The sequence below is a fragment of the Gossypium hirsutum genome, chromosome D13, assembly GCF_007990345.1.
Source record: "Gossypium hirsutum isolate 1008001.06 chromosome D13, Gossypium_hirsutum_v2.1, whole genome shotgun sequence".
In the NCBI taxonomy this organism is placed as follows: Eukaryota; Viridiplantae; Streptophyta; class Magnoliopsida; order Malvales; family Malvaceae; genus Gossypium; species Gossypium hirsutum.
In genome coordinates, this window is record NC_053449.1 from 52,337,356 (window position 1) to 52,363,138 (window position 25,783).

General features: G+C 31.7%; 2 protein-coding genes across 3 annotated transcripts; both read right to left on the bottom strand.

Annotated features, from left to right (window-relative positions):
• Positions 1-2,507: 2,507 nt before the first annotated feature.
• LOC107918931 (protein CUP-SHAPED COTYLEDON 2-like) lies at positions 2,508-5,112 on the bottom strand. 2 transcript variants are annotated; one of them, XM_041108557.1, is made up of 3 exons: positions 4,530-5,112; positions 4,122-4,405; positions 2,508-3,229 (listed from the first exon to the last, which is right to left on the bottom strand). In XM_041108557.1, exons 1-3 carry the CDS (start codon positions 4,708-4,710, stop codon positions 2,636-2,638), a joined length of 1,059 nt encoding a protein of 352 aa, XP_040964491.1. In that variant the 5' UTR covers positions 4,711-5,112; the 3' UTR covers positions 2,508-2,635. The 2 variants fall into 2 exon arrangements, with proteins under 2 accessions (XP_040964491.1, NP_001314084.2); NM_001327155.2 differs by having other exon boundaries at positions 2,540-3,220; positions 4,530-4,945.
• Positions 5,113-15,698: 10,586 nt separating this feature from the next.
• On the bottom strand, positions 15,699-19,104 carry LOC107920617 (probable aminotransferase TAT2). Its single transcript, XM_016850411.2, has 7 exons — positions 18,617-19,104; positions 17,463-17,802; positions 17,111-17,329; positions 16,757-16,816; positions 16,407-16,562; positions 16,223-16,316; positions 15,699-16,002 (listed from the first exon to the last, which is right to left on the bottom strand). The coding sequence occupies exons 1-7, from the start codon at positions 18,865-18,867 to the stop codon at positions 15,869-15,871; spliced, it is 1,254 nt and encodes a 417-aa protein (XP_016705900.1). The 5' UTR covers positions 18,868-19,104; the 3' UTR covers positions 15,699-15,868.
• Positions 19,105-25,783: the final 6,679 nt, after the last annotated feature.

Below are 25,783 nucleotides of genomic sequence, written 5' to 3' on the forward strand. Positions count from 1 at the left end.
ATATTATGACTTGTAGGAAAATATTATCTTGTTGATTCTGGATATCCTCAAATGAAAGGTTATCTTGGACCATATAGAGGTCAGCGATATCATTTACCTGACTTTCGTAGAGGTAGACCGGTATCTGGTAAAGAAGAGATATTCAATCATTCACATTCATCATTACGTAGCGTGATTGAACGAACTTTTGGTGTTTTGAAAAAAAAATGGGCCATTTTAAGGGATATGCCAACTTATAGTTTTGAGAAGCAAACGATGATCGTTGTTGCTACAATGACGATACACAATTTTATCCGAAAACATGTTGGTCGAAATGATGCAGATTTTATGGAATACGAAGATATTAACTAGGCATATGAGAATGTTATTGATTCAGAAAATGCGCATGGTCGAGAAAGTGATGATGACGACGACGATGATGGTGATGATGACAGTGAATCAAACAATTCAAGTGGTTTTAAAATGGAATTAACAAGAGATGCTATAGCTTCTAGTTTAATGAATTCACTTTAAATTGTAAATGTTATTGTAAAATTTTTAGTATTTATATTTGATATATAAATATTATCCCTTTTTAAAACTTTTATCCAAATATATGTAATATTTTAGTTCGTTAGGTTTCTGTTTTCTATGTTATGTTAGTATATATATGAGTTATATATTCAAATACACTTTAAAATAAAATAATAAAATGTGTTAAAAACATTAATTAAAAATAAAAAATATTTTTTTATAATAATATAATCGTGTCAATATCTAATTACAAATATTTAATATTTATATTTAAATATAGTTTATATATTCTAATTAATTTTTATAAATAATTAATATTAATTACTTAGAAATTTTAAAAATTAATATTATATATTAAAATATTAACAATAAGTTATAATAAATTATTTTTTATATTTTTGCTAAAATATCATAATATTAATTAATTTGAACATTATTTAAATACATATTTGTTACTTTATAATCTCATGTCTAAAATGGACATTTTATTTTTCAAAAGCACTTTTTGACAACAATGCCAAACATTCAAATTTCTCAAAAGCACTTCTCAAAAGCAATAAAGATCTGGTTAAACTTCTCAAAAGCTAACAGATGTACCAACTTGGGTAAAAAAAGGTGGTTTAGGTACAACTTGTGATAAAAAAAAAGTTTTGGGTATTAAAGTGGGAAAAAATAATTTAGGTATCAATTTGTAGGTTAAACTTTTTTTTAAAAAATTAGACTTAACGGTTTGAGTAATAAAAGTACCAAGTTGAAAAGAAAATTAAGTACTTGTGACCAAAAGAGCAGGAAAAAAGATACAGAATAGATAGCTTAAAAAGAATTGGGAAAAGTTTTTTGGAATAGTAAATTAATAATAATTCTCGCATACAATCAGGTGGAGAAAGTAAAATTATATTCAATCAGTGAAAATAATTTCAATCAAATTCTGTATCAAATCTTGTTGGTGTTTAAATGTTTAAAGTTTTACCAAATCATGAAGTGAGTTAATTTTCTTTATTTAAATGTTTATATCTTAATTTTATTTTTATTTAAATATTTATATTTATAAATTACTAGTATGGTTTTACTCACATGGATTATTTATTTGTATTAAATTATAGAGTAAAAATTTGAAGGTTAAAATATCTTTTAAGTCTCTGTAAACTTTGTACATTTAAAATTAATTTAGTCTCCTACTTCTATTTTCAAGAATATAGTCCCTCTACTTTTCAAATTTAAAAATTTAGGTTCAATTGTCACCGTTGTTAAGATTCTTTTATTAAATTCATTGGTTTGCATTTCGAATTTAAAAAAAAAATTCATTTAATAATAAAAATAATGATGAAAATACTAAATAATGATTTTTTTTCTTAAAAACACTCATTCAAACTCATGATAAAATATTTTTTTCATTGAAGTAGTGTTTTTAAGAAAAATTAATATTAACATTTTGATTGAAATAGTTAGCAATCACTATTTAGACTAATTTATGATGTTATAAAAATAAAAAATAAAAAATTAAAGCATATAAATTAAATATCAAATTTCAGCATAACGTAAAAAAAGAATAAGGCAAACTAAAAAAGAATAGAAAGCTAGGTCTAAATCTCTTAGTATATTCAAATTATATATAATCACATAATAATTTAACAAAAAATTGAGGATATTAATTACTGGAATTAATTAATAATATTATAAAAATAAAAATTAATTTATGTTAAAAATTAAAATAAAAAAACTGAAATTTGATAATTTTTATATTTATATCGTGTTAATATTAATTTATTATTATTAAATTTAATTTTCTAATTTTATATATAATGGCATAATTTTCACACAAAAACACTTGATTCAAACAGCCCATTTAATGATCTTTTGCATATGGAAATGGGATTAGGTTATTTAAGGGTTTTACTTGTTTCATCCCAAAATGACAGAGGCATAAGAGAAATGAATATAATTTGACTTATAAATGCATTGAATAATTTGTTAAAGGAAAAAGATGTAAAACATTAGGCAGCAAATACTAGGATTCATTAAAAGTAAGAGTCATGAAATTGAAATCTAACTACATTATAGCTAGCATTAGACAGCAGTCTTTTTCAAACACATAAATGGAAATTCCTTCCTCAACTTCTACTTAGTAAGTCCACATGCAATCAAGCTCAGTAGGACCTATATTGGACATCTTGCCATCAGCAACAGAACCACTGTTTCCTTCCTCAGAAACAGCTCCCCAGTTCGCTGATGAACCACCGTCAAGTGGTGGTGCCGCCCCCGCCAATGTTGGCTCCGAGAAATAGAAAGGGAGCTGCAAATTCTCCTCGAGAGACCTCAAGCTTGGAAACACTGGAACACCCACATTTCTTGTGTACCTTGCAATTGAATCAAAACTGTTATTCATCTGGGGTGGGGTTGGCAATGCAAGGTCGAATCCGCTGTGGTAGCCAGGAAGGGTGGCTGACGAGGTGGCAGCAATGGTGGAGAAACAGGACACGTGCTCGGATTGGTTATGGCTGTCGTAAGAGCAGCTGTCACGGTCAGTGAGGGAAGCACCGGTAGCGGTACCACTGCCAGTAGCATTGGTGGTATCCAGGAGCGGTGGAAGACAGACCGAGGAAGGTGAGCTTGGTTCTTGGTAGAGCACCATGGAAGCGGCGCTCATGGGGGCCTTCTTGGCTCCTCCGCTGCTCTTCTGAAAGACCCTGGATATTACCCACTCATCCTGGAATAACTTAAAAAAAAACCTTAGCGTTGCATCAAATAGTTAATAGTTCTCTTTTCATCCAAGCAACTAGAAGTTAACGCAACAGTGAAACAACATCTAGAGGTTCCAAATTACCATGAAAATGGAAGATAATGGTACAATGGCCAAATACTTCATAAACGAGATTTGAGGGGGTGTTTTTCATTGGATTTCGTGTTAAAAGAAGAGTGAAAATGGGAAACTGTATGGTACTGAGTTCTTGCGTGTTAAATGGTAATCTTAACATGGATTCAGGGAAAGCCATTCAATTGTAAAAACGTGAAAATCAGAAAGATAACATTTGCTTTTTAACTTACAGATTAGAGAGATTCAGTTCACTGCTAGAAGTCCAAAGACTAAAAACACCTTTTTAAGAGACCATATTACTGTTAATCTTACATTTTCAGTGTTAATCTGAAAAGCAAGGCTAGAAAGCTTTTTATGGGAAAAAAAGAAGAAAAGAACAGTAACAAGGGTTGGCTATGACACAGATTAATGAGTTTCAGTTCATTGTTCAAAGAACCATTGCTTTAACAGGCAATGTTACTGAAAAAACCTAGATTTTCAGCAGCAAAATGGGAAATGGCAAAGGTTTTCACGATTGGAATGAGTGAGAAAAAACTTGAAGTTTATAATTTCATATGCCAGATTAATAGTTTGCCTTTGTAAGCAAAACCATGACTACAATTAACTTACAATCCACACACAATTGCCTTATAAAAAGGCTAACCTCATCTTATCATTCCTCATTAGGTTAGAGTACTATCCAAAGATTGATCAGTTAGATGAAAAACTTCAACAAAACATTAGACTGATCAACAAGTTTATCATACTAAAAGAAGCAATCAAGTGAGAGGAAAAGGGAAGGATAGAGAGAAACCTTGGAGCTTCTAGAGAGATAATGGTAAGCAAATTTGCCTTCAAGGCGATATTCATGCATGACCCAGTTGCTTTTCTCTCCTTTAGGAGCTCTTCCTCTATAGAAAACCAGAGTTTTCTTCATTCCAACAAGTGCACAAGTCTTTGAACTATAAATCTCCCTATCTTTCCCAGTAGCTTTCCAGTAACCAGCTTCAGTAGCTCGGTTAGTTCTCAACCCAGTTGGGTACTTCCTATCTCTTAGGCTAAAAAAGTACCACTCTTTCTCTCCCATCTTTGCCCTGTCTGCAAAAACAATCCCATGAACAATACAAAAAACGTAAAGAGTTTAAATAACAACATCATCATTACATCGGTTTATGTGCAACAAAGAAAAGGGCAGTTGCAGAAAATGTTAATGATTACTGACCAGGAAGTTCCCAAGGCTCACACTTGTTGAGGTCAACTTCAGCTATGGCTCTACCAGTAAAGCTCCTATCAAGAACTTTCTTCACCAGATAGTATGTAATGAGCTCTTCATCAGTTGGATGGAAACGAAAACCTGGAGGTAAATGCGTTTCACCATTGTCAAAATGATGGTAACTATCCATAGCCGAAAACCCTGGACTTCAAAGGACAAAGTTGATCAGCAAGAAGTGAAGAAAACAAGGGTTTGAAACTGAAGAGGAAAGGAATGAAGAGAGGGTGTTATATTGGGGCCAAAAGGGCAAACAATTATATAGTAAGAAAGGGCATGATCTGAAGGTGATGAGATGTGTGTTTGTTTTTATCAGAGGCTCAGAAGTGTTCTGAAATCTCTCAAATTGCCTTTCCCTTGTGTGTGAAGGGAAAAAGGGTTGAGTTTTTGAGTATGCGTGCGTGCGTGAGAAAAGGGTGCAGTGCAGTGCAGTGCAGTGCAGGTTTCTCACTGTCAGTGAAGGGAGAAAATGAAAGGGTAGGAAACAGAAAGAAACTTTTATGAGAGTAAAGTCTTTAGGAGGGGGGATTTTAAAGAGGAGGGAGGAAAAGGGAAAAGAAAGAAAAGATTTTTCACCGTGAATCGATAAAGCTGTTTCATATCTCCATTGTCAGCACTTGACAGTGACGTTGTAATTACCTAAGCCTTCTTCTCCTCCATTCCTTTTTCTTTTTAACCAAAAAAAAAAACAAATTTTAAGTAACGCAAATTATTCAACTAGTCTTGCTAAGTTTCGTTTTTTTATACCAGATTTTTCAATATTACATCTATTCCTTCATTAAGGATGTTTAATATATTTTTAAGGTTGTCAGATTAATTATGTGGTAGTTTAAGTAGGTGTATGAGTTTGAGATTGTATTGTATAAAAACTAGTTGCAATTCTTGTGAGTGTTGGATGCAATTGTAAAACGCATCATACTTTTAAAAAAAGATTGCAAATTTAAACCTTATACATGATATTATTGGAAGTAGCAGTCATGAAGCTTAAATATGAACAGTTAAATAGACATGAAAGCTACCAACAAAAAAATAATTACATTAAACATCAATTAAATTTAGACTCGAATCAAATTCTTAAACTTGAAATCCAACACCAATCAAATTTTAAGTAACGCAAGTTATTTACTTCTGCAATAATAACCACTGAATAGCATTAATAATACTCGATTTGATCAATATGTATTTATTAGAAGGTTAGACAATCAGACAAAAAATAAACCGTAAATTATTATACTTCCACTACAGGTGGACACGTGCCAGCGTGACAAACCATCTGAGAAATAATCGTAACCAATCCTTTGGCTCTACTCGAACGCCTTGGTGACTGTCTCTACCAGATTCTTACTCTCCGTTTGACCCTCTATCTCAGCAAGAGACTTGGATTGCATGCGTCTTCTTGAAAGAGCTAAACCTCCTGCTTCTAGAGATAATCCACTTGCTTGGCAAACATCCTTGCTAGCCACAAGTTTTGAACATACCGTTGTTGGAAAAAATGTATTTTATAGGAACTTTGAGGCATAATCTCAATAGGTAAAGGTGAAGAGTTGAATCATAAAACTATGTTTTCATATTCTACTCCATGAGACCTTTATAACGGTATATCATATGCTCAAAATGGTTGACTGATGAATGAGAAATTGATGCTCAAAGTAAGCTACTTGGAAATATTTGTTGAGGAAAAGAAAAGCTTAGATCCCACATTGGTTAAATATCAAGTGTGAGATGTGTTTATATATGTGAACCCTTTTGAAAAATGATTGAATGACTAAGTTTGGAACCTTGCCTTGCGCGCAGGGGTGCAAGTCCAAACTTGATAGGGTTGGGGTGCACCCGCACTACGTCTGCAACGCGAAATATTTGAAATGTTTAAACTGGTCATGCTCAAAATGGGCTTGTAGATATTTTAGCCCAACACTAAAAAATGGGCTCCTTATTTTTTTTCAACATTTCGGTGATAGAAAAAAACATTTTTGTTCATTGAATATGAACCGTGAAATAAACATGAAAGCTACCAACAAAAAAAATGATTACATTAAACATCAATTAAATTTAGACTCGAATCAAATTCTTAAACCCGAAATCCAACACCAATCAGATTTTAAGTAACGCAAGTTATTTATTTCTGCAATAATAACCATTGAATAGCATTAATAACACTCGATTTGATCAATATGTATTTATTAAAAGGTTAGATAATCAAACAAAAAATAAACCGTAATTTATTATACTTCCACTACAGGTGGACACGTGCCAGCGTGACAAGCCATCTGAGAAATAATCGTAACCAATCCTTCGGCTCTACTCGAACGCCTTGGTGGTTGTCTCTCCCATATTCTTACTCTCTGTTTGATCCTTTATCTCAGCAAGGGACTTGGACTGCATGCGTCTTCTTGAAAGACCTAAACCTCCCTCTTTTAGAGACAATCTACCTGCTTGGCAAACATCCTTGCTAGCCACAAGCTTTGAACATACCAGTTGTTAGAAAAATTGCATTTTACGGAACTTTGAGGCATATTCTCAATAGGTAAAGGTACAGAGTTGAATCATAAAATTATGGTTTCATATTCTACTCCATGAGACCTTTACAACGGTATATTATATGCTCAAAATGGTTGAGCGATGAATGAGAAATTGATGCTTAAAGTAAGCTAGTTGAAAATATTTGTTGAGGAAAAGAAAAGCTTAGATCCCACATTGGTTAAATACCAAGTGTGAGATGTGTTTATATATGGGAACCCTCTTGAAAGATAATTGAATGACTAAGTTTGGAACCTTACCTCTTGCATAGGGGGTGCAAGTCTAAATCTATCGGGGTTGGGGTGCACTTGTACGATGTGGGCAACGTGAAATGTTCAGAATGTTCAAACTAGTCATGCCCAAAAATATGATAAAGTAGGCTCCTTATTTTTTTTCGATATTTCGGTGATAGAAAAAATCATCTTTTGTTCGTTGAATATGAACCGTGAAATAAACATGAAAGCTACCAACAAAAAATCCACTACAGATGGACACGTGCCAGCGTGACAAGCTATCTGAGAAATAATCGTAACCAATCCTTCGGCTCTACTCGAACGCCTTGGTGACTGTTTCTCCCATATTCTTACTCTCCGTTTGACCCTCTATCTTAGCAAGGGACTTGGACTACACGCGTCTTCTTGAAAGACCTAAACCTTCCGCTTTTAGAGACAATCTACCTGCTTGGAAAACATCATTGCTAGCCACAAGCTTTGAACATATCCGTTGTTGGAAAAATTGCATTTTACGGAACTTTGAGGCATATTCTCAATAGGTAAAGGTACAGAGTTGAATCATAAAATTATGGTTTCATATTCTACTCCATGAGACCTTTACAACGGTATATTATATGCTCAAAATGGTTGAGCGATGAATGAGAAATTGATGCTTAAAGTAAGCTAGTTGAAAATATTTGTTGAGGAAAAGAAAAGCTTAGATCCCACATTGGTTAAATACCAAGCGTGAGATGTGTTTATATATGGGAACCCTCTTGAAAAATAATTGAATGACTAAGTTTGGAACATTACCTCTTGCATAGGGGGGTGCAAGTCCAAATCTATCGGGGTTGGGGTGCACTTGTACGACGTGGGCAACGCGAAATGTTCAGAATGTTCAAACTAGTCATGCCCAAAAAAACGAAAAAGTAGGCTCCTTATTTTTTTTCGATATTTCGGTGATAGAAAAAATCATCTTTTGTTCGTTAAATATGAACTGTGAAATAAACATGAAAGCTACCAACAAAAAAATAATTACATTAAACATAAATTAAATTTAGACTCGAATCAAATTCTTAAACTCGAAATCCAACACCAATCCGGTTTTAAGTAACGCAAGTTATTTATTTCTGCAACAATAACCATTGAATAGCATTAATAACACTCGATTTGATTAATATGTACTTATTAAAAGGTTAGATAATCAGACAAAAAATAAACCGTAAATTATTATACTTCCATTACAGGTGGACATGTGCCAGCGTGACAAGCCATCTGAGAAATAATCGTAACCAATCCTTCGGCTCTACTCGAACGCCTTGGTGACTGTTTCTCCCATATTCTTACTCTCCGTTTGACCCTCTATCTTAGCAAGGGACTTGGACTGCACGCGTCTTCTTGAAAGACCTAAACCTCTCGCTTTTAGAGACAATCTACCTGCTTGGCAAACATCCTTGCTAGCCACAAGATTTGAACATACCAGTTGTTAGAAAAATTGCATTTTACGGAACTTTGAGGCATATTCTCAATAGGTAAAGGTACAGAGTTGAATCATAAAATTATGGTTTCATATTCTACTCCATGAGACCTTTACAACGGTATATTATATGTTCAAAATGGTTTAGCGATGAATGAAAAATTGATGCTTAAAGTAAGCTAGTTGAAAATATTTGTTGAGGAAAAGAAAAGCTTAAATCCCACATTGGTTAAATACCAAGTGTGAGATGTGTTTATATATGGGAACCCTCTTGAAAAATAATTGAATGACTAAGTTTGGAACCTTACCTCTTGCATAGGGGGGTGCAAGTCCAAATCATCGGGGTTGGGGTGCACTTGTACGACATGGGCAACGCGAGTTGTTTAGAATCTTCAAACTAGTCATGCCCAAAAATACGAAAAAGTAGGCTCCTTATTTTTTTTCGATATTTCGATGCTAGAAAAATGCGTCCTTTGTTCGTTGAATATGAACAGTGAAATAAACATGAAAGCTACCAACAAAAAAATAATTACATTAAACATCAATTAAATTTAGATTCGAATTAAATTCTTAAACTTGAAATCCAACACCAATCAGGTTTTAAGTAACGCAAGTTATTTATTTCTGCAATAATAACCATTGAATAGCATTAAAAACACTCGATTTGATCAATATGTATTTATTAAAAGGTTAGATAATCAGACAAAAAATAAACCGTAAATTATTATACTTCCAGTACAGGTGGACATGTGCCAGCGTAACAAGCCATCTGAGAAATAATCGTAAACAATCCTTCGGCTCTACTCGAACGCCTTGGTGACTGTCTCTCCGATATTCTTACTCTCCGTTTGACCCTCTATCTCAGCAAAGGACTTGGACTGCACGCGTCTTCTTGAAAGACCTAAACCTCCCGCTTCTAGAGACAATCCACCTGCTTGGGCAAACATCCTTGCTAGCCACAAGCTTTGAACATACTTGTAAGTCCTGAAGATCATTGAGTCCCATCTAAACATAACAACTTTTTTGCTAGTGTCTGCCACATCACATTAGTAAATAAGAGAATCTCTTTAACAAATACCCTTCCAAACAACAAGAAAGGGATATTTTGAGCCATTAAACATTTATCCTCCACGGCCTACTTTCCACCTTTCTCTTTATCCTCTTGCATTTCTCAACCATCAGCCTCTCAAGGTGAACAATCCTCCTCAACACCATTACACCCTACTTCTTGCACAAATAAAAAATTAATGAAAAATTAGAATTTAAATTTTTATAATATTTTTCAATAAAAATAATAAGAAAAACGTGCCAACCCCCCCTCCAAATTCTTAGCTTTTTCGCCAAATCCCATAATAATAATAAAAAAGTTGGTTGAAAGTTAATAATTTAAAAAATTAATAATAAAGAGAAACTAAATAAAGCTGAGAGTCGTTGGTGAATTAGACATGTTGATATTATAGCCAGACGACATTTCATATTCAGACAGTCCTTTTTTTCCCCCTTTCTCTTTATTATTTATTATTTTCGCTTTCCACTTAAAAATCATCAACTATAATTTCTTGATTTAATAAATTATTCTACAACAGGTATCGATACTCAACCTCATCTGATATTGATATTAGTAAAAAAATTAACCATGCTCTTATTCAAAATAAAAAAAAAGTTAATTATATACATATCACTCAATTATCTTTGCATTTTTATTTTGGTCACCCAATTTTAATTTTTTTAATTTAGGCACTAACATTTGAAGTCGTTTTTATTTTGGCCACTCGCAATTAAATTCATAACAGAAAACCTTTTCTAACTGGTATAATAACACATTTAGTCCTCAACTCTTACTCATTTTATCAATTTGATCCTAATTCTTAACAATTAAATAAATTTAACCCACTACATTTATAAATTCTATCAATTTAATCCTCAAACTTCCTAATAAAAGCTTTCACCTTTTAAAATAGAGACATTTCCCATCTATAAATTTATAAAACTCAAAAAAAAAAAAATTCTCTCAACTAACAAGCCGTTTTCCAAGTTAATTCCTAATACCAATAAATTTATTTTGAAACTTTATTTCCTTTTTGTTTTTCATTAGTTTTCTTCTAAATATAATATTTTATAACTCTGTAAAACCTTCATTTCAAACATTTTTGGGTTTTCTCTATAACTTCCCACTCATTGTTACTCATTTATAACTTTTTCATTTGAGTGTACATATATCTAAAGACATTTAAACTTTTTTTTTTTGGATTTTAACAAATAACTATCCTTAAAAAAAATACTAATTTATAAAGTATAGGTGTAGAGGATTATCAAGGATTGCACTCACCATGTGAGTTGTTTATGTACAAATTTATTCAAGTCTAAGGTTGAATATATTTCAATTTTCAGTTTAATTATATTTTTGACATAATGATTTATTTGGCTCCTCAATTTTACAAAAAAATATTTTAGTCATTTATTTTTTTCACCTCTTTTAACTTTTAAACTTGAATTATTTGTTAATCACTCTGAAATGACGAAAAAGTTAACGTTTGTTAACGTGGATATCACATAAACAATTAATTAATTTTTAAAATTTTAAAAATTAAAAATTAAAAAGACTTTTTAATCTTTAAAAATTAATTAATGACTAATGTGACATATATGTGAACTACCACGTGGATGTCATATCTGCAAAGTTTTTAACGTTAACTTTTCCATTATTTTTGGGTACATGATTTGATAAACGATGCAAATTTAAGTGTTAAAAGAGTAACTAAAATGACTTTTTTTGATACAATTAGAACGTGAAATAAGCCATTATGACTATATTTGATATTGATTTAATTCTTGTTATAATTATTTATTTATACTTATAATCTCCCCCAACAAACCTACTACTTTATTTAAAAACATGTTTACATATTTAAAAAATAATGTGAGTATAATGAATTTTGATGTGATTTAAACTAAAAGAAACTTGAAAAAGAATTAAAACATTTTACTTTAAGTAAAAAGAAAATAAACTTTTTAATTAGAAAAGCAAAAATATATATATGATGGATGATTAGATAAAGAACATGCATGCATCAATTCAAGCAATCCCATCCATCCATCACCAATGGGAAAGAAGGCGTCGATGTAATGAGATTTTGACGCGTCATTATCGGATTTTGAGATTGTTAACAGCCTTTACATCAAATCATCTCTTCAATCTGCATGCTGCATGCTGCTGCATGCTGCATGCTTAGGTCTTCCTTTTGTTTTTGTTTTTGTTCCTTCAAAAAGATTGTTATTCATGTTTTCATTTATGATATCCAATTGTAAGCTTTCTTGGTTGTAGTTGTCAAGGCTTCTTCAACACTACTTTACCCAAGAAACAGTCACCAAGTTTTAAGAGAATCCCATTTTTGGCCATCCTCACAAGCTTTTCACTACTGTTTCTGTATATACATTCTCTATTTTCTTCCCTTATATAAAAAGAGCCCAGAAAATACTTAATTTTCTAGTAATAAGTATGTTATTATGTTTTGAATATGATATTGCAATGGTCAATTATTTTTACCATTAAAAAAGTTAATGGAATGAAGTACAAATACCCATTGGGAGGAGGAAAACGTGAGGCGTAGGACGTAGGTAGCTAAGCTAAGTAGGTAGCTTCAGGTGTTGGCGTTTACGGCTCCTCCTCTAATCTTCTTTGAAATCCAAACCAATCACTGCCTCTATTTTTCTCCTTTAGCATATTTTATGTAAATTCCAATAAACCAATGTCCAAACCTTTTTCCCATTATAATTACACCAGAATTTACAATAATTTACTAATCATTATTTTATATATTTATAGTCTAAGTTATTTTTTTACTACCTTCACTCTAAAATATTATAAAATAGTAATTTAATTATTCGATATTTTTCTTTTCTGGTCACCAACTGTTAAATGTAATCTTTTATTATTATTGAGGATGCGTTTGTTTAAAACAATCACGAAGAATACTTTTTTATATTTATTTTGTAAAAAATAACTTGATTAACGAAAAATAATTTATGAACATTAAATTCTCCTTTTGAAAAACATAAATCATTTTTCGAAAAAAAATCCTTACAATTAACTTGATTTTTATATAAAAATTTAACTTGAATCAAACCTAATATTGTACTAATAAATTTTTATTTTTTAAATAATAATATTAAAATATTGATATCAAATATTATAATTTCAATATTATTAAACATATATATTTATATTTAATAATATAATGAATTATTAATATACTTCATTAATTTAAAAAAATATCTAATATAAAATATTATTTTAATAATAAATTTTAACATTAGTAATAATTTAAAAAATTTAAATAATATTCTTAATATTTCATTGAAAAATATTTATATTAAAATTTCAATAATAAAAACACACTACACTTTATAAATATCTAATAATAATTTTCTTATAATATAAAATATGAATATGTTAATATATTATGAATACTTGTTTAAATCATACTTCACTTCATTTATCTCTTCTAGCTCCAATGCGTCGATATCTACTTTCATATATAAATATAATAAACTGAAAATTTAAGTACCAAATTTAAGTTATAGATGTGTTCGGTATATTTCTTAAAATTAAGTACAATACAATTAAATTGTTTCATAAATGTAACTTTTAAAAGATTAAAGATGATTTTAAAAAAATAAAATAAAAAATTGTATTAAGTGATAAATAATTCATTATCTACTCAATATTTTTCACAGTTTTCATTGAAAAAATTCTATCATTTGCTTGGTTTATCTGGCAAAAACAAGACGGCCTAACGAAAACAACACCCCTTCTTTCATTAATCGCAATAATTGAGTTAAAATCCCCCGTGATGATCCACAGCAGCAATCAGATAATCCCACAGAATTTTACGAGCCTAAACAATTGTACAAAGTACCTCCTTGGAAACAATCCCCCACTTCAGCTGCAAGTGAGCAAACTGTGTCTGATTAAAATGAATATCCGCTAGCCTCAATTACGCTTCCTAATTACTTTATCCTGAAGCGCAACAAGATTAAACTTCATCTCTTTCAATATCTTATTAAACCCACACCTTTGGAAATTCCATACAAGAAGCCTTACCATTAAGAGAAAATGGAGAAGGGATACCCGCATCATGCAAAGTCCTCCATTGAATGTGCCTGCTCACCTCCCATGACAATGGGTTCGAGCCTCCATCATCAGAATATGGTTCAATGCCTGAGATTATTACATCCATAGCAACTGACACAGGCACCACCTTCCTCCATACTTGAGCTCCCGACTTCATTGGTTTTGTTGCAGGAATACGCTCATTGGACGACGATGCTGCGTTACAGCTTATCCCAGAATGTATTGCTGTCCCCAACGGGTCCAAGTTTTCATCAAATCCAATAACCCGATTATTACCCTTGTCTACAGTAGTATCCAAGAGAACCGACCGATACCTATCCAATTCATTTTCCTGGGTGCCAACTGGACCCCCATCTTAGACCCATCATCAACCCAGGTCAAACCCCGCCCACCAAATTAGCCGCATCATTGGCAGCCACATTCCTTAAAGCCTTGACCGAAACCTTGGCCCATTTGGCCATTGCTTTTTCTTTCCCTTTTAAATTGCTAGTGGGTTCCTTATGTTGACCATTATTCCTAGCGCCAAAAGTTGAACCAGAATTCAATGGAATGGATGGATTTTGATCTATCGAAACGCCCGTACGATTCTCTATTAATTCATGGCTGTCCAATAAAACAATAAATCTTAAGCCACCAGAACGCTCTGACTCCACTCTCCGATCTATGTGACGTCGGAACTTCTTCTTTATCTCTTGGTTCAAGAGCATTACCGTTTTCTTCCTGCGATGGGCACAAGTCTTGGATGTGTCCATACCTCCCGCATCCAAAACCAACACTGGGAAGGGCTTCATACTTTACATGTTGCAAGACGCCATCAACTCGAATCTTCGAATTAGTGGTTTCCCAAGATCCACCATGCGAGCAAATTTTCGAGGAAAATTTTGGATTTTGGTTTCCAAAAGGCATACACCTTACTCAATAAAGCATTAAACCTACTCTTCTTCCTATCAACTTAATGATCAGGGTGAAGCACATACTTTTTTCAATCAACGAGTGCACCCTCTCCTAAAAGCATATAGACGGAATACCATCTACGACCGCAGTTATTACATCACCATCTCGTCGTCTTCCCAGGCCTCCTTCCTGGTCCTACCATCACCAAGAAGCATGTCCTTAAACGTGACCCGATTCTCCTGCCCCAGATCCCCCGTATCAACACTAACTCCCACATTGGACAATCCTTGACAACTCATCTTTAAAGGTCAGTATTGCTATAAATGATTGTAGACTAATTGGCCTTTGGTCGTCAATCACAAATCAGACGGCTGAAAAGGGAAAGAAAAAGTTTTTTATTCAACCATGAGAAAGACGTGGGTTTAGAATTTTATATTATTCATTAATCTTATGTTTATCAATATGTTATTGATGAATAAATAATACATACTTCCCACTCTATTATCCTATCGCTTGTCTCTTTTACTTACTTGAAAGGGAAATATATTATATTTGGCTTGGAATCTATATGGGACAAAGGTAGCTCTAAGAAGATTACTGTGACAAAAAAGAATCTCAACAACAAATTGATGCTATTCAAAATATCCTTCATCCTCAGACTGGATTTTAGCTACAGAAACATGTTTTAAGACTATGTTCTGAAGTTTCACCATTTAAGACTGTCTACAAGCAGGTCCACTTGTCGAAATTATATAGTTGTCTTTAAGAGATACATGCTCGTATCACCGTGAAAAACTTTTAAAAAAATTGAAACATAACTACCCGTGTCGGACATATACTTCGATTCTTGGGGACATTCTATCACATACGGAAGACTACTTTGCAGATGGATCTAAGAACATTGTATTTTCCATTAAACGAACCATATCTAACATCTTTTAAGTGTTGTTTACAATATATTAAAAAGCATCGAAGATGTGGAGCAGCAGTAAGGGTTGCTGGTATACTGTATGAGGCTTGACGCCATGTTTGTATAGCTTCAACTTTTCTAATATTGCTACTGCTGCTGCTGCAGCATTAGCTTGGTGTGCCTTTTGCAGAATGATTTTAACCTCCCTAATGCTTCCTTCAGAGACTGTGGCTCTGCAGCAAAAGTGATTCGGAGCCAATTTTTTAACCCCACCGCGGTACCTGCATCAGAAATTTGCTTCTCAGGTGGATAGAAGGGGCCATAGATGCCATGATTCGAACCCTAAACCTAGTTGGTGCTACTTCTTAAGAGTGATTGCTTAGTCTTCTAGGATAAGACGGTATTCGACTTTGCTTGTCATTGTTCCCTAATCTAACAAGAGGAATCATGCTTATGATAACATATAATGTTCATAAATGTTTGATTTGATTTGTTAGTTACCAGGAAGAATAATAACGGATTCTTCTTTGGCTAGCCTGAAACAGAAGTCGATGTCGTCGCTGATGTCTTCCAGACTGGAAATATTTAGTTTAATCTGTGAAATACATGAACAATATAAACTCAAACATGTTTATGAACCCGTCCGAGTTTCAAACAGAGATTGCAAATTATATTGCTCCATTACCATTGCAGCCATTGACCCCTGAGGCTTTTGGGGACAAGTAAGGCAAGGGATTTCCTTTATCATATCCCAACAAATATCCGATGTCTGCTTCAGTGTGTTGATAGTTTTCTTGAAGAAAACGTTGTCAGTTTGCTCAATTATACGGGGAACTGCTGCCTATGACACCCACCAGAAAGCCATGAAAACAATGCACTCAATACGTTTGGTAATGGCATAAAGATTTGAATCAGAAATGGAAACTTTCAAATCCAGGTCTTTTTCAAGGACCAGTTGGTACCTATACTTATGAACAACAATAGGATGCTCACATTTCATTAGTTAGTAAACAAGCCGGTATCATAAATACATACCTGGATAAAAGTTGCAGGTCCTCCTAAAATATCAAAATACTTCTTGATACGCTCGATAATCTGGTAAAAATGAAAAAACATGAAAATATAAGCATATAAGACGTAAGAAAAGCAAATCCGCAGAACAAGCAAAATAGAGCTCAAGAAAGCTATTATCCATAGAACAAAAGTCCGCACAACTTGAGTTTGGAATTAAGTAGTTGGCAAATGTTGAAGGTGAATATAAACATGCATAGCACACCTTTTGTATAGCATCATTATTGTTGAAATAGACAATGCTTGCAGACTTCATGTGCATCATTATTTTCGAAATAGACTAGTACCACAGACAATGTCCAAGAGAAAGAAAATGACCTTAGGATTCTTAAACATGTAAGAGGGGTCATTTATTACAAACCAACCGAGTCGCCAACCAGGCACGATCCATCTCTTTGATAGAGAGCCAAGAGTTAGAACTGGAACCATTGATCCAAAAACTCCCATTGGTACAAATGGATTGTCCCCGAAAACAAGGTGCCCGTAGACTTCATCAGCAATAACAGGAATTTTAAGCTTCTCTGCAGTTTCTGCAATCTAATTACAATAAACAAACAATTAAATTACGCCTGGTTCCCCACTAGACTACTGCATGGCACAGTCTGTGCACTCGAGTCTCGGCTCACAGACATAGTCATATAAAAAGTTCCATTTTACTGATGCTACCAACCTTTTTCAAATGCTGATAGGAGTACACATTGCCACAAGGATTACCAGGGTTTATGATTACGAAACCAACAGTGTTCTGATCTGCTAGTGCTTCAACAGAATCAAGATCAACTTCCCAGCCATTCTCAGGGAGAAGATCGTAATATCGAATTTCTAGACGTCTAAAGGTAGCACAGAGTTCATAAATTGGGAACCCTGGCCTTGGAATCAAGACGTTTGCTCCGGGTCGAGCTAGCATTGCCAATGCAACATCAATAGCCTGTGTGCAGCCAGATGTGATGAAAACATCATCACATGATAGTTTGTAGGGAAGATCACATGATAGATATTCTGCAATTGCCCTGTTAAAAAGTTTTAAAAAAATGCAAAAATGAGTAGAGAAAATCTCTGTTGATCCCACTTTTATTTTGTTGGAAGTAATGGTATCCGATGCATAACCGTATGAACAATCACACCCGAGTCCGAGCACATATCAAATATAAACTTTTTGATTTGTTTAGGAAACTCCAACTTAGGGGAGGAAAAAGGAAATACTGAATTTGACATAAATAAATGCTCTATATCGCATTAAATCCAAAACAATACGAACTAAAGCTAGACTTCATTATGCCTATATCCAGGTAAGTACTTGAAAGTTGAAATTATCAATCTATCGTAATTTCTTTTTTACTGTAAATGTTTAAAACAAAGAACTTAGGATTGCAGAAACCCCAGATTTCTACTTTGGGTCACTTAGATTTTTAAATGTAGAAATGAAATCTAGATTTAATGAACCACCATGTTACCTGAAACCATGAGAGCAAAAGAAGACAAAATAAAGCCAAAACTTAAGAAAACAAATCGATAATTTCCAAGTCCTCAACTTCATCAATTGCAGGATTTGACGAACTAAAAGAAATAAATTATTTTGAGTAACCATGAAAATTTAAAATAAATTATTAGATTATTAAAAAAAAAACCTTCTTTGACCATAAAAGCTGAAATACGAAGCATCAACAGGATTTCAGATAACTTTCAGAGCTGAATGAAACATTAAAAAGAAGAAGAAGAAGAAGAAGCAGATTTTGATGGAGCTGAAGATATTCATACTAAAATTGAAGAAATTCAGGCATTAAGCAAAGAAAATAATTAACAAAAGATGGGAAATTTTTGAACCTTCTGGTTTGGGGAAGACCAACAGTGGGTGAATAGCCATTGAACTTATCAGATTGAAGAGCTTCAACAACAGCTTGTCCAGCAACATGAGTAGTATGAAAACAAGAATAAAGGGTAGGGTCACCCATACCCAAAGGAATCAACCTCTTGCAATTGTTTTCATCAAGATTTTGCATTAATAAACTAAGGATGCCTTTGATTGTGATTGTTGAAGCTGTTTCCATTTCATGGTTCACACTTCCATTCTCCATTGTTTTTCAAATCTTTAAAATACCCTCTTTTTTAAAAAAAATAAAAATAAAGAACACTTTGTTTTGGGTTCTTCAATGGAACTAAGGGAATTGCAGAAAGTCAGAGAGATGGAGACACATAAAGGGAGAGAGGGAGAGACACGATTTTAGAGATGAAGATAGGTAATAGAAGAATCGCTCAGTTCCTTCACCACACGTTAAAACTCCTATGGTCCTTTGCATGAAACATAAAGTAATTATATATACTACTAAATAAATAAGATAATATGTTTATGATATAATTTAAACTCACACTAATTAGATTAATAAAATGTTAAATTTACTACTCGACTAAAGTATTATTTTAATGTATTTTATATAATTTTATTTTAATATGTACAATTTATTATCTCCATAAATTATATATTTATATCATATATAAACTGATTGATTGAGTTGGTATCATGAATCAACTCGACATCAACTCAATTAAGCTCATCGTTAGGTCATTGAAAGCCTCACTTAGAGGAATAATTATATATGAGCTTTTATTCTATAAATATTCAAAGGTATTCACATCGTACGAGGACTTATTTCTATTAAAAACTTAATTGTTAAGTATTCATATCGAGTCCCTCTATTTGTCTGGCTTTCAACATTAGAATGGGCGAACTGATTACCTTCAATACCACCCACTCCCTTCTTCTCCACCTCCGTTAATACCGTGTATCAACAATGATGTGGCAAGCGTAAACTGATTGAGATTTACCCCTATTCAATGAAATGGCTTGGCCACATTTATTCAAAAATTATGGTGGCCAGAGAGTTTTCGTTTGTTTTCAATTGAATAGTGGATAGGTTTTCTGAAACATGGGCAAACGAAAACAACAAGTGAATTGGTAATGGGTCTCCTCACCTCTCATTCCAAGTCCAAACCAAAATCATCCACTAAAACAATCAAACCATCGCCAAATTCCTGACTCTATCCCCATCTTCTTCAACACTACTCAATTTCCTACCAAGTTCAAACCCCAACTCTGCGAGCTCCGTCAAGAGTTCAGCCTTTACCATCAATTCATCTCATCTTCTGTTGAATAAAGTAGGGATTTGAATGCCATGCGACTTGAAAGGTTAATTTGGGCATTCGATTTTATATTTTAGCTTGGGCTGAAATCAAAGTTAGCAATACCTAATTTCTTCATTCAAGATTTTATGATGTACAGGGTGTGGTCGTGGACATGATTAATAAAATAGGCCTAAATTAATTATATTTTTATTAATCTTGCCTACTTTTTTTATTAAAAATTAGAAACCCTATATACTTATAGATTTAAAATATAAATGTGTGTTTAAAAATAATATAAATAAACAATGAAACGTATAGTTTGAAACTAATTAATCATAATAGCACATTAAATATGTACTATATTAAAAAAGATTATTAAATTATAAGTAAAACGAAATTTAAACACATAAATGTATCAGATAACCGATACTAAATGCACTATAATTATTTATTATGATTTTGTCATCAATTGGAAGCTACTGTTGAGCTAACTTGTTACATCAACTCAACTAATAATATTATTAATACTTTGGTTAAGTGGTAAACTTAAAATTTTACTAATCTAATTGACATGAGTTCAAATCCCACCATATGCATATTTTTCTCGGTTTTTGTTAAAATAAAAAGACTAAAATACCCTCGAAAAATAAAGACATTTCTGTGTTTTCCTAACCGGGTTGGTATCTGGTTAACCTGTGACACTAACTCACTCAAGAATTTTATTAATAATATAGATCATAAATTAAATTAAATAGTAAAAATATATATTTTAAAATTTTAGAAATAAGATTTGAAAGAATTTGTTGAGAAAATAAATTAATGGTGAATTGTATGGGAAGCAATAAACCTTGTGATATTTTTATATGTTATAAAGGAGAAGTGCTCTTTTTCTATAAAAAATAAATAAAAAAAATGATGGGAAGAGGGTCCTTATCAATAAATATAAAAGATGAATCCAACTTTGCTTGTGTTTTTCTTCTCTTTTCAGATAGCATTGCCAGCATAGCTATTTGTAAGCCAAAATCGGTGCTTCTTTACATAATTATAGCTTGAATTAAATTTTAAGACATTTTTAGGCAAAAATAAAATTGACATTAAGGTAAATTTTACTAAACACATCTCTAAATTTTAAAATATTTTAATTGGGTCATTCAAGTATTAATATTATATTAATTGACTTTTTATATCAGCCTATCATGATTTTAACATTAAATGTCAACTTAAATTGAGTTTATAATATATTTAAAATACCTACATAAAATTTTTAATATGTGAACACCAATTATATGGATATGTTCAAAATTAAATAGTTTTATTAAAATTTAAGGCTATTCTTTTTTCTGATCTATCAAAATTAAATAGTTAGATATTTTTTATTTAGGGATAATGATAAAACTAACTCTTAACGTTTACATTTCTATCAATTTGATCCTTATTCTTTTTTGAATTAAATTTGGCCCTTAACCTTTCAAAAAAGAATCAAATAATTTTTTTAGCGGAAATGCTAACTAGAACATTAATTTTTAATCTTGTTAGTGTGAGTGTGACAACTCACATGGCAATCTATGAGCACATAATGCTCGCATAACACCATTTGTTTTATATGTTACGTTAACAAATAATTCAAAATTATAAAAATAAAAATTAAAAAATATAAAAAGTTCATAAAAGTTCAAAAAAACTTAGCATGGAGTATATGTGGATTATCATGTTTAAAAATTTAACATTTTAGTTAGTATTCTTGTTAAAAAAATTATTTTTTCAAAAGATTAATGGTCAAATTTAACTCTTTCTAAAAAGTTGAAGGTCAAATTTAGTTAAACAAAATAAGGGCCAAAATAACAAAAAAATGTAAACGCCAAAAGCTAAATTTGACATTGTGTCTTTAATTTATTCAAAACTTGACATGCATGATTTATATGAATGAAAAGTAAAATATGATTGTCGAATTGTTAAAATATTAATTATACAAAAAGTTATGGAAGTGTGTAAAACTCAAATAGTTTTACACCAATGTCCTTCCCCTTTGAAAAATAAAATTAATTTTCAAATTTTTTTATATACAATGGGCTTTTTTACCCAAATATTATAAAATAAAATAAAAAATTTGAAAATGGTATCCCACCCCATTTAATTACGGGAATGGGTTGTTTGGGGGGTGGAGGGTGGTGCAAAGGCGGCACCACCCATTTTTTTTCTGATAGTGACAAAAATCAGTTAATTAAAAAAATTATATTGATGGAGAATAACTAATAGGTGGCACCAAAAAATTTTGGTGATGTCTACCTGACAAGCGGCACCAAAAGTGCCTACCTGACAGGCAGCACCAAAGGCTCCAAAAGTGCTTTGTATTTTTTTTTGTATTTTTTGAGCTACAAATCAGTGTCTTAAAACTGCTGTAAAGCAAATAATAGTAATATTCGGATTTTGAGGGAACATCCAATTTTGCGAGAAACTACAGAGGTTAAATTTTGGCTTAAAATCTGTATCCCAAAATATTAAAATTAAATGAAAACAGAAAAAAAATTTGATTTCATTATTTCTCCGGAGTAACAAAATTATCAGTAATGCACCAAAAAAAATGAAAATCAAAGGGGAAAAAGAAAGAAAACTAACCCAAATATTGAAGAGAGATACTGAAACCGAATATAGAGAAAGTCTTAAAATATAGTAAGAGGAAACCCTAGAAGCCAAACAACAATATTTTTTATTAAAAAAAAAGAACAAAAAAAATACAAAGCACTTTTGGTGCCTTTGGTGTCACCTATCAGGTAGACACCACTAATTTTTTTTGGTGCCGCCTATTAGTTATCCTCCATCAATATAATATTTTTTTTGGTTAATTGATTTTGGTTACCATTAAAAAAAATGGGTGGTGCCGCCTCTGCACCACCCTCCACCCCCCAAATAACCCATTCTTGTAATTAATCAGGGTGGATGCCATTTTCAAATTTTTTATTTTATTTTATAATATTTGGGTAAAAAAGCCTATATAATGCTTAGAATTATCCATAACATCTTTCCAACCCTTAAATAGAAGATTTTGAATAGGTTATCAAAACAAGATGAGCGAAGACGCTCAAAAAAAAAATTCTTTTTCTTCCCCAACCGGATTCGATTCTTTTGAAGGAGTAAGCCTGTTTATTTCTGATTCTAAGAACAGTAGTTCTAGTGGTCGACTCGCTTCTTTCAAACTATTTCTCATTATTAAGAAAGGGTAACGAAGATAAAATATGAGCTTGTTTTATAACAATAGTAATTAATGGGACAAATATACTTCATCACATTCGAACTCACATCTTGTTGCATTGACAATAATATTAATATTAATCAAGCTAAGACTTAATTAATTTCAATCTTTTTGAAACTTACAGGTTTTAGAATTGAATTAATATTCATATCATCCAAACTAATATTTGTTATAATGTTGTAAAAATCAAACTAATGGTCGAATTCAAACCACTAATTCATAATTCATTTGGTTCATCATGATAAAATAAAAAAATATATAAAAAAATAAATATGAAATAATAATAGAAATATAGATAAATTATTTTATAAATTATAACAAATTAAATATTTAAACAAATTTTATTTGGATTCAATTAGATTTTTTTATCGATACAATCCAATTTTAATTAATTTTATCATCAATTTTCAATTTAATCAATTCATCATTCTCTCAAAATAATTGATACGATCTAATCACAATGGATTTTATTAATCCTTTTTAGTTAATTTCCCTTATTGGAGAGGAGAAAAAGAAAACAAATTCATTGGATTACAATTGACCAACAAATGTAACCCACGTGATGGATTTTGTCTTTATTTATTACCCTTACTAACAAGACACGTGTACCTGAAAGGAATCTTTTTAGAAAATACTTGTACCACTTGAACTTAATTTCTGTCATCTCATTGGATACGCAACGTTAACCTTGTTGGGTTCATTCATTTCTTTTTTTGAAAGTGACTTCATTTTCATTTTTTTTAACCTGGTTTACTCATAATCACAAAATTTTAGAAAACAGATTTAAATATTTATTAAAAATGTTCAATTTATGGACTTAGAATCTGTAAAATTATTCCCATAAACTACCTAGTTAGTCACCTCATTTTTAGGGTGTTTTTATTTTGATCACCAAAAAACGAAAAATTTTTCTTACAATATTTGAGTTTGAATACTCCCTTCCTAATGCTCAGATTTGATCTGAAATATCATAGAGCCTACCATAAAACTCTTTTAAAGGTTTTATATTCCTATGTTTTTAAAGTCTTAAATTTAGTAGTCAGCATTTAAAGTTTTGATTGTTATACGTGGTGCACTTTGAAGTTTTCTTGAATTTTTGTTCATCAATTCCACGGAAAATAAGCATTTAGGGCCTTGGAATTACCACTTCCAAGCTTCTCATCTTCACTCCTCTAGGTTGTCGCATGTTTGGGAGTCTTCATGCCTAAAACATCAACAGGAGGAGGGTTTTAACTAGTAAAAATTGAATGCCAAGCCTTTTCATCCATGGGCTTACTAAAACTTTCATCTTGGCTTGAAGTCATCCAACACCCAAGGGGTCTAGCTATTGAAAAACTTTGTATCTCAAACAAAAATCAATGCAATATCACCATTTAGTGAGTCAAGTATCTAGTTTTAATACTAATTGAAATAATGTTGATTTTTGCCGGTCAAATATTAGTCTAGGTATACATTCAATTGCAACTAGATTAAGTAACTAGTGTAGGAAAAATAGAGACGGACACCAAAAGTTTGTTCATGTAGTTCGAAAACTTCCTACATCTATAGGGGTATTGCCTAGAAAATTAATCTACTATGCTCAAAATACAAATTATGATCTAAGTTTCACTCACTCATCAACTATATTCACTTTAGATAATTCTCCCTATAAGACTTTTTTCCTTGGAAGCTGATATATAAATTGATTGACTCAATTTAATTTACTTACAAAGTTTGCACTAAATAAAAAAACAATTCCTCTACCAAGTAGCAACCCCACCTCTAGAAAGCTTATATATAAGCTAACTTAATTTAGCTTACTTGCAAACTCTGCCTCTATATTGGCTTTAATGAAGGAGCCAGGGTTGGCATGAGAGAGACGCTGGATAAAACAGGACAGCATGGATATTTTTGCAATGGGCGGTGGTGTTCGGGGTTAAATGTGAATTTCGTGGAGATTGAAAGTGATTCTTGTCTGATTATGTCAACTTGGAGAATCTAATAAATGAGATCAAGTTTTAATGTGCTTATTTTGATAAAGTGGTGTTTCCATCGCTTAGTCAAATAATTTTGTTTAGGTTCCAATAATTGTTTTATTTGGTGATGTATCAATGGGTTTGTATTCACCATTCTTATCTATCTATGATCTATAATATATAAGTACGAAGGATAAAAAATATTTTTTATTTTTCATTATATTATTAAATTCACGTTCTAAAATAAAAGTTGTGATAATTATATATTTAAAAATAATTATAATTGAATTGAAGTTGTGATAATTTAAAATTAATCTGGAGTTATTACTTGAATAAAATTCTAAGCATATTAATTATCACTTAATTAATATATTAGAGTTAATTATATTAATAAACTCTTATTTTGAATAATTTTACTTTTGCATTATTTATATTTTATGTTGAATAAGTTAAAAATATTTTAATTATGAGTTGAATTTTTTTATTATGCATTCATAAGATAATATTTGAATTGATAAATTAATATAATTTAATTATATTCAAATAAAAAGATATTGTTTTACGTTAATTACTGTAATTCAAAAATTACATGCAATACATATGACATTAAAGGCTAGTAATAATAAAGTGTGAAGTCATATATGGGAGTTTTAATCCAGTAATTTT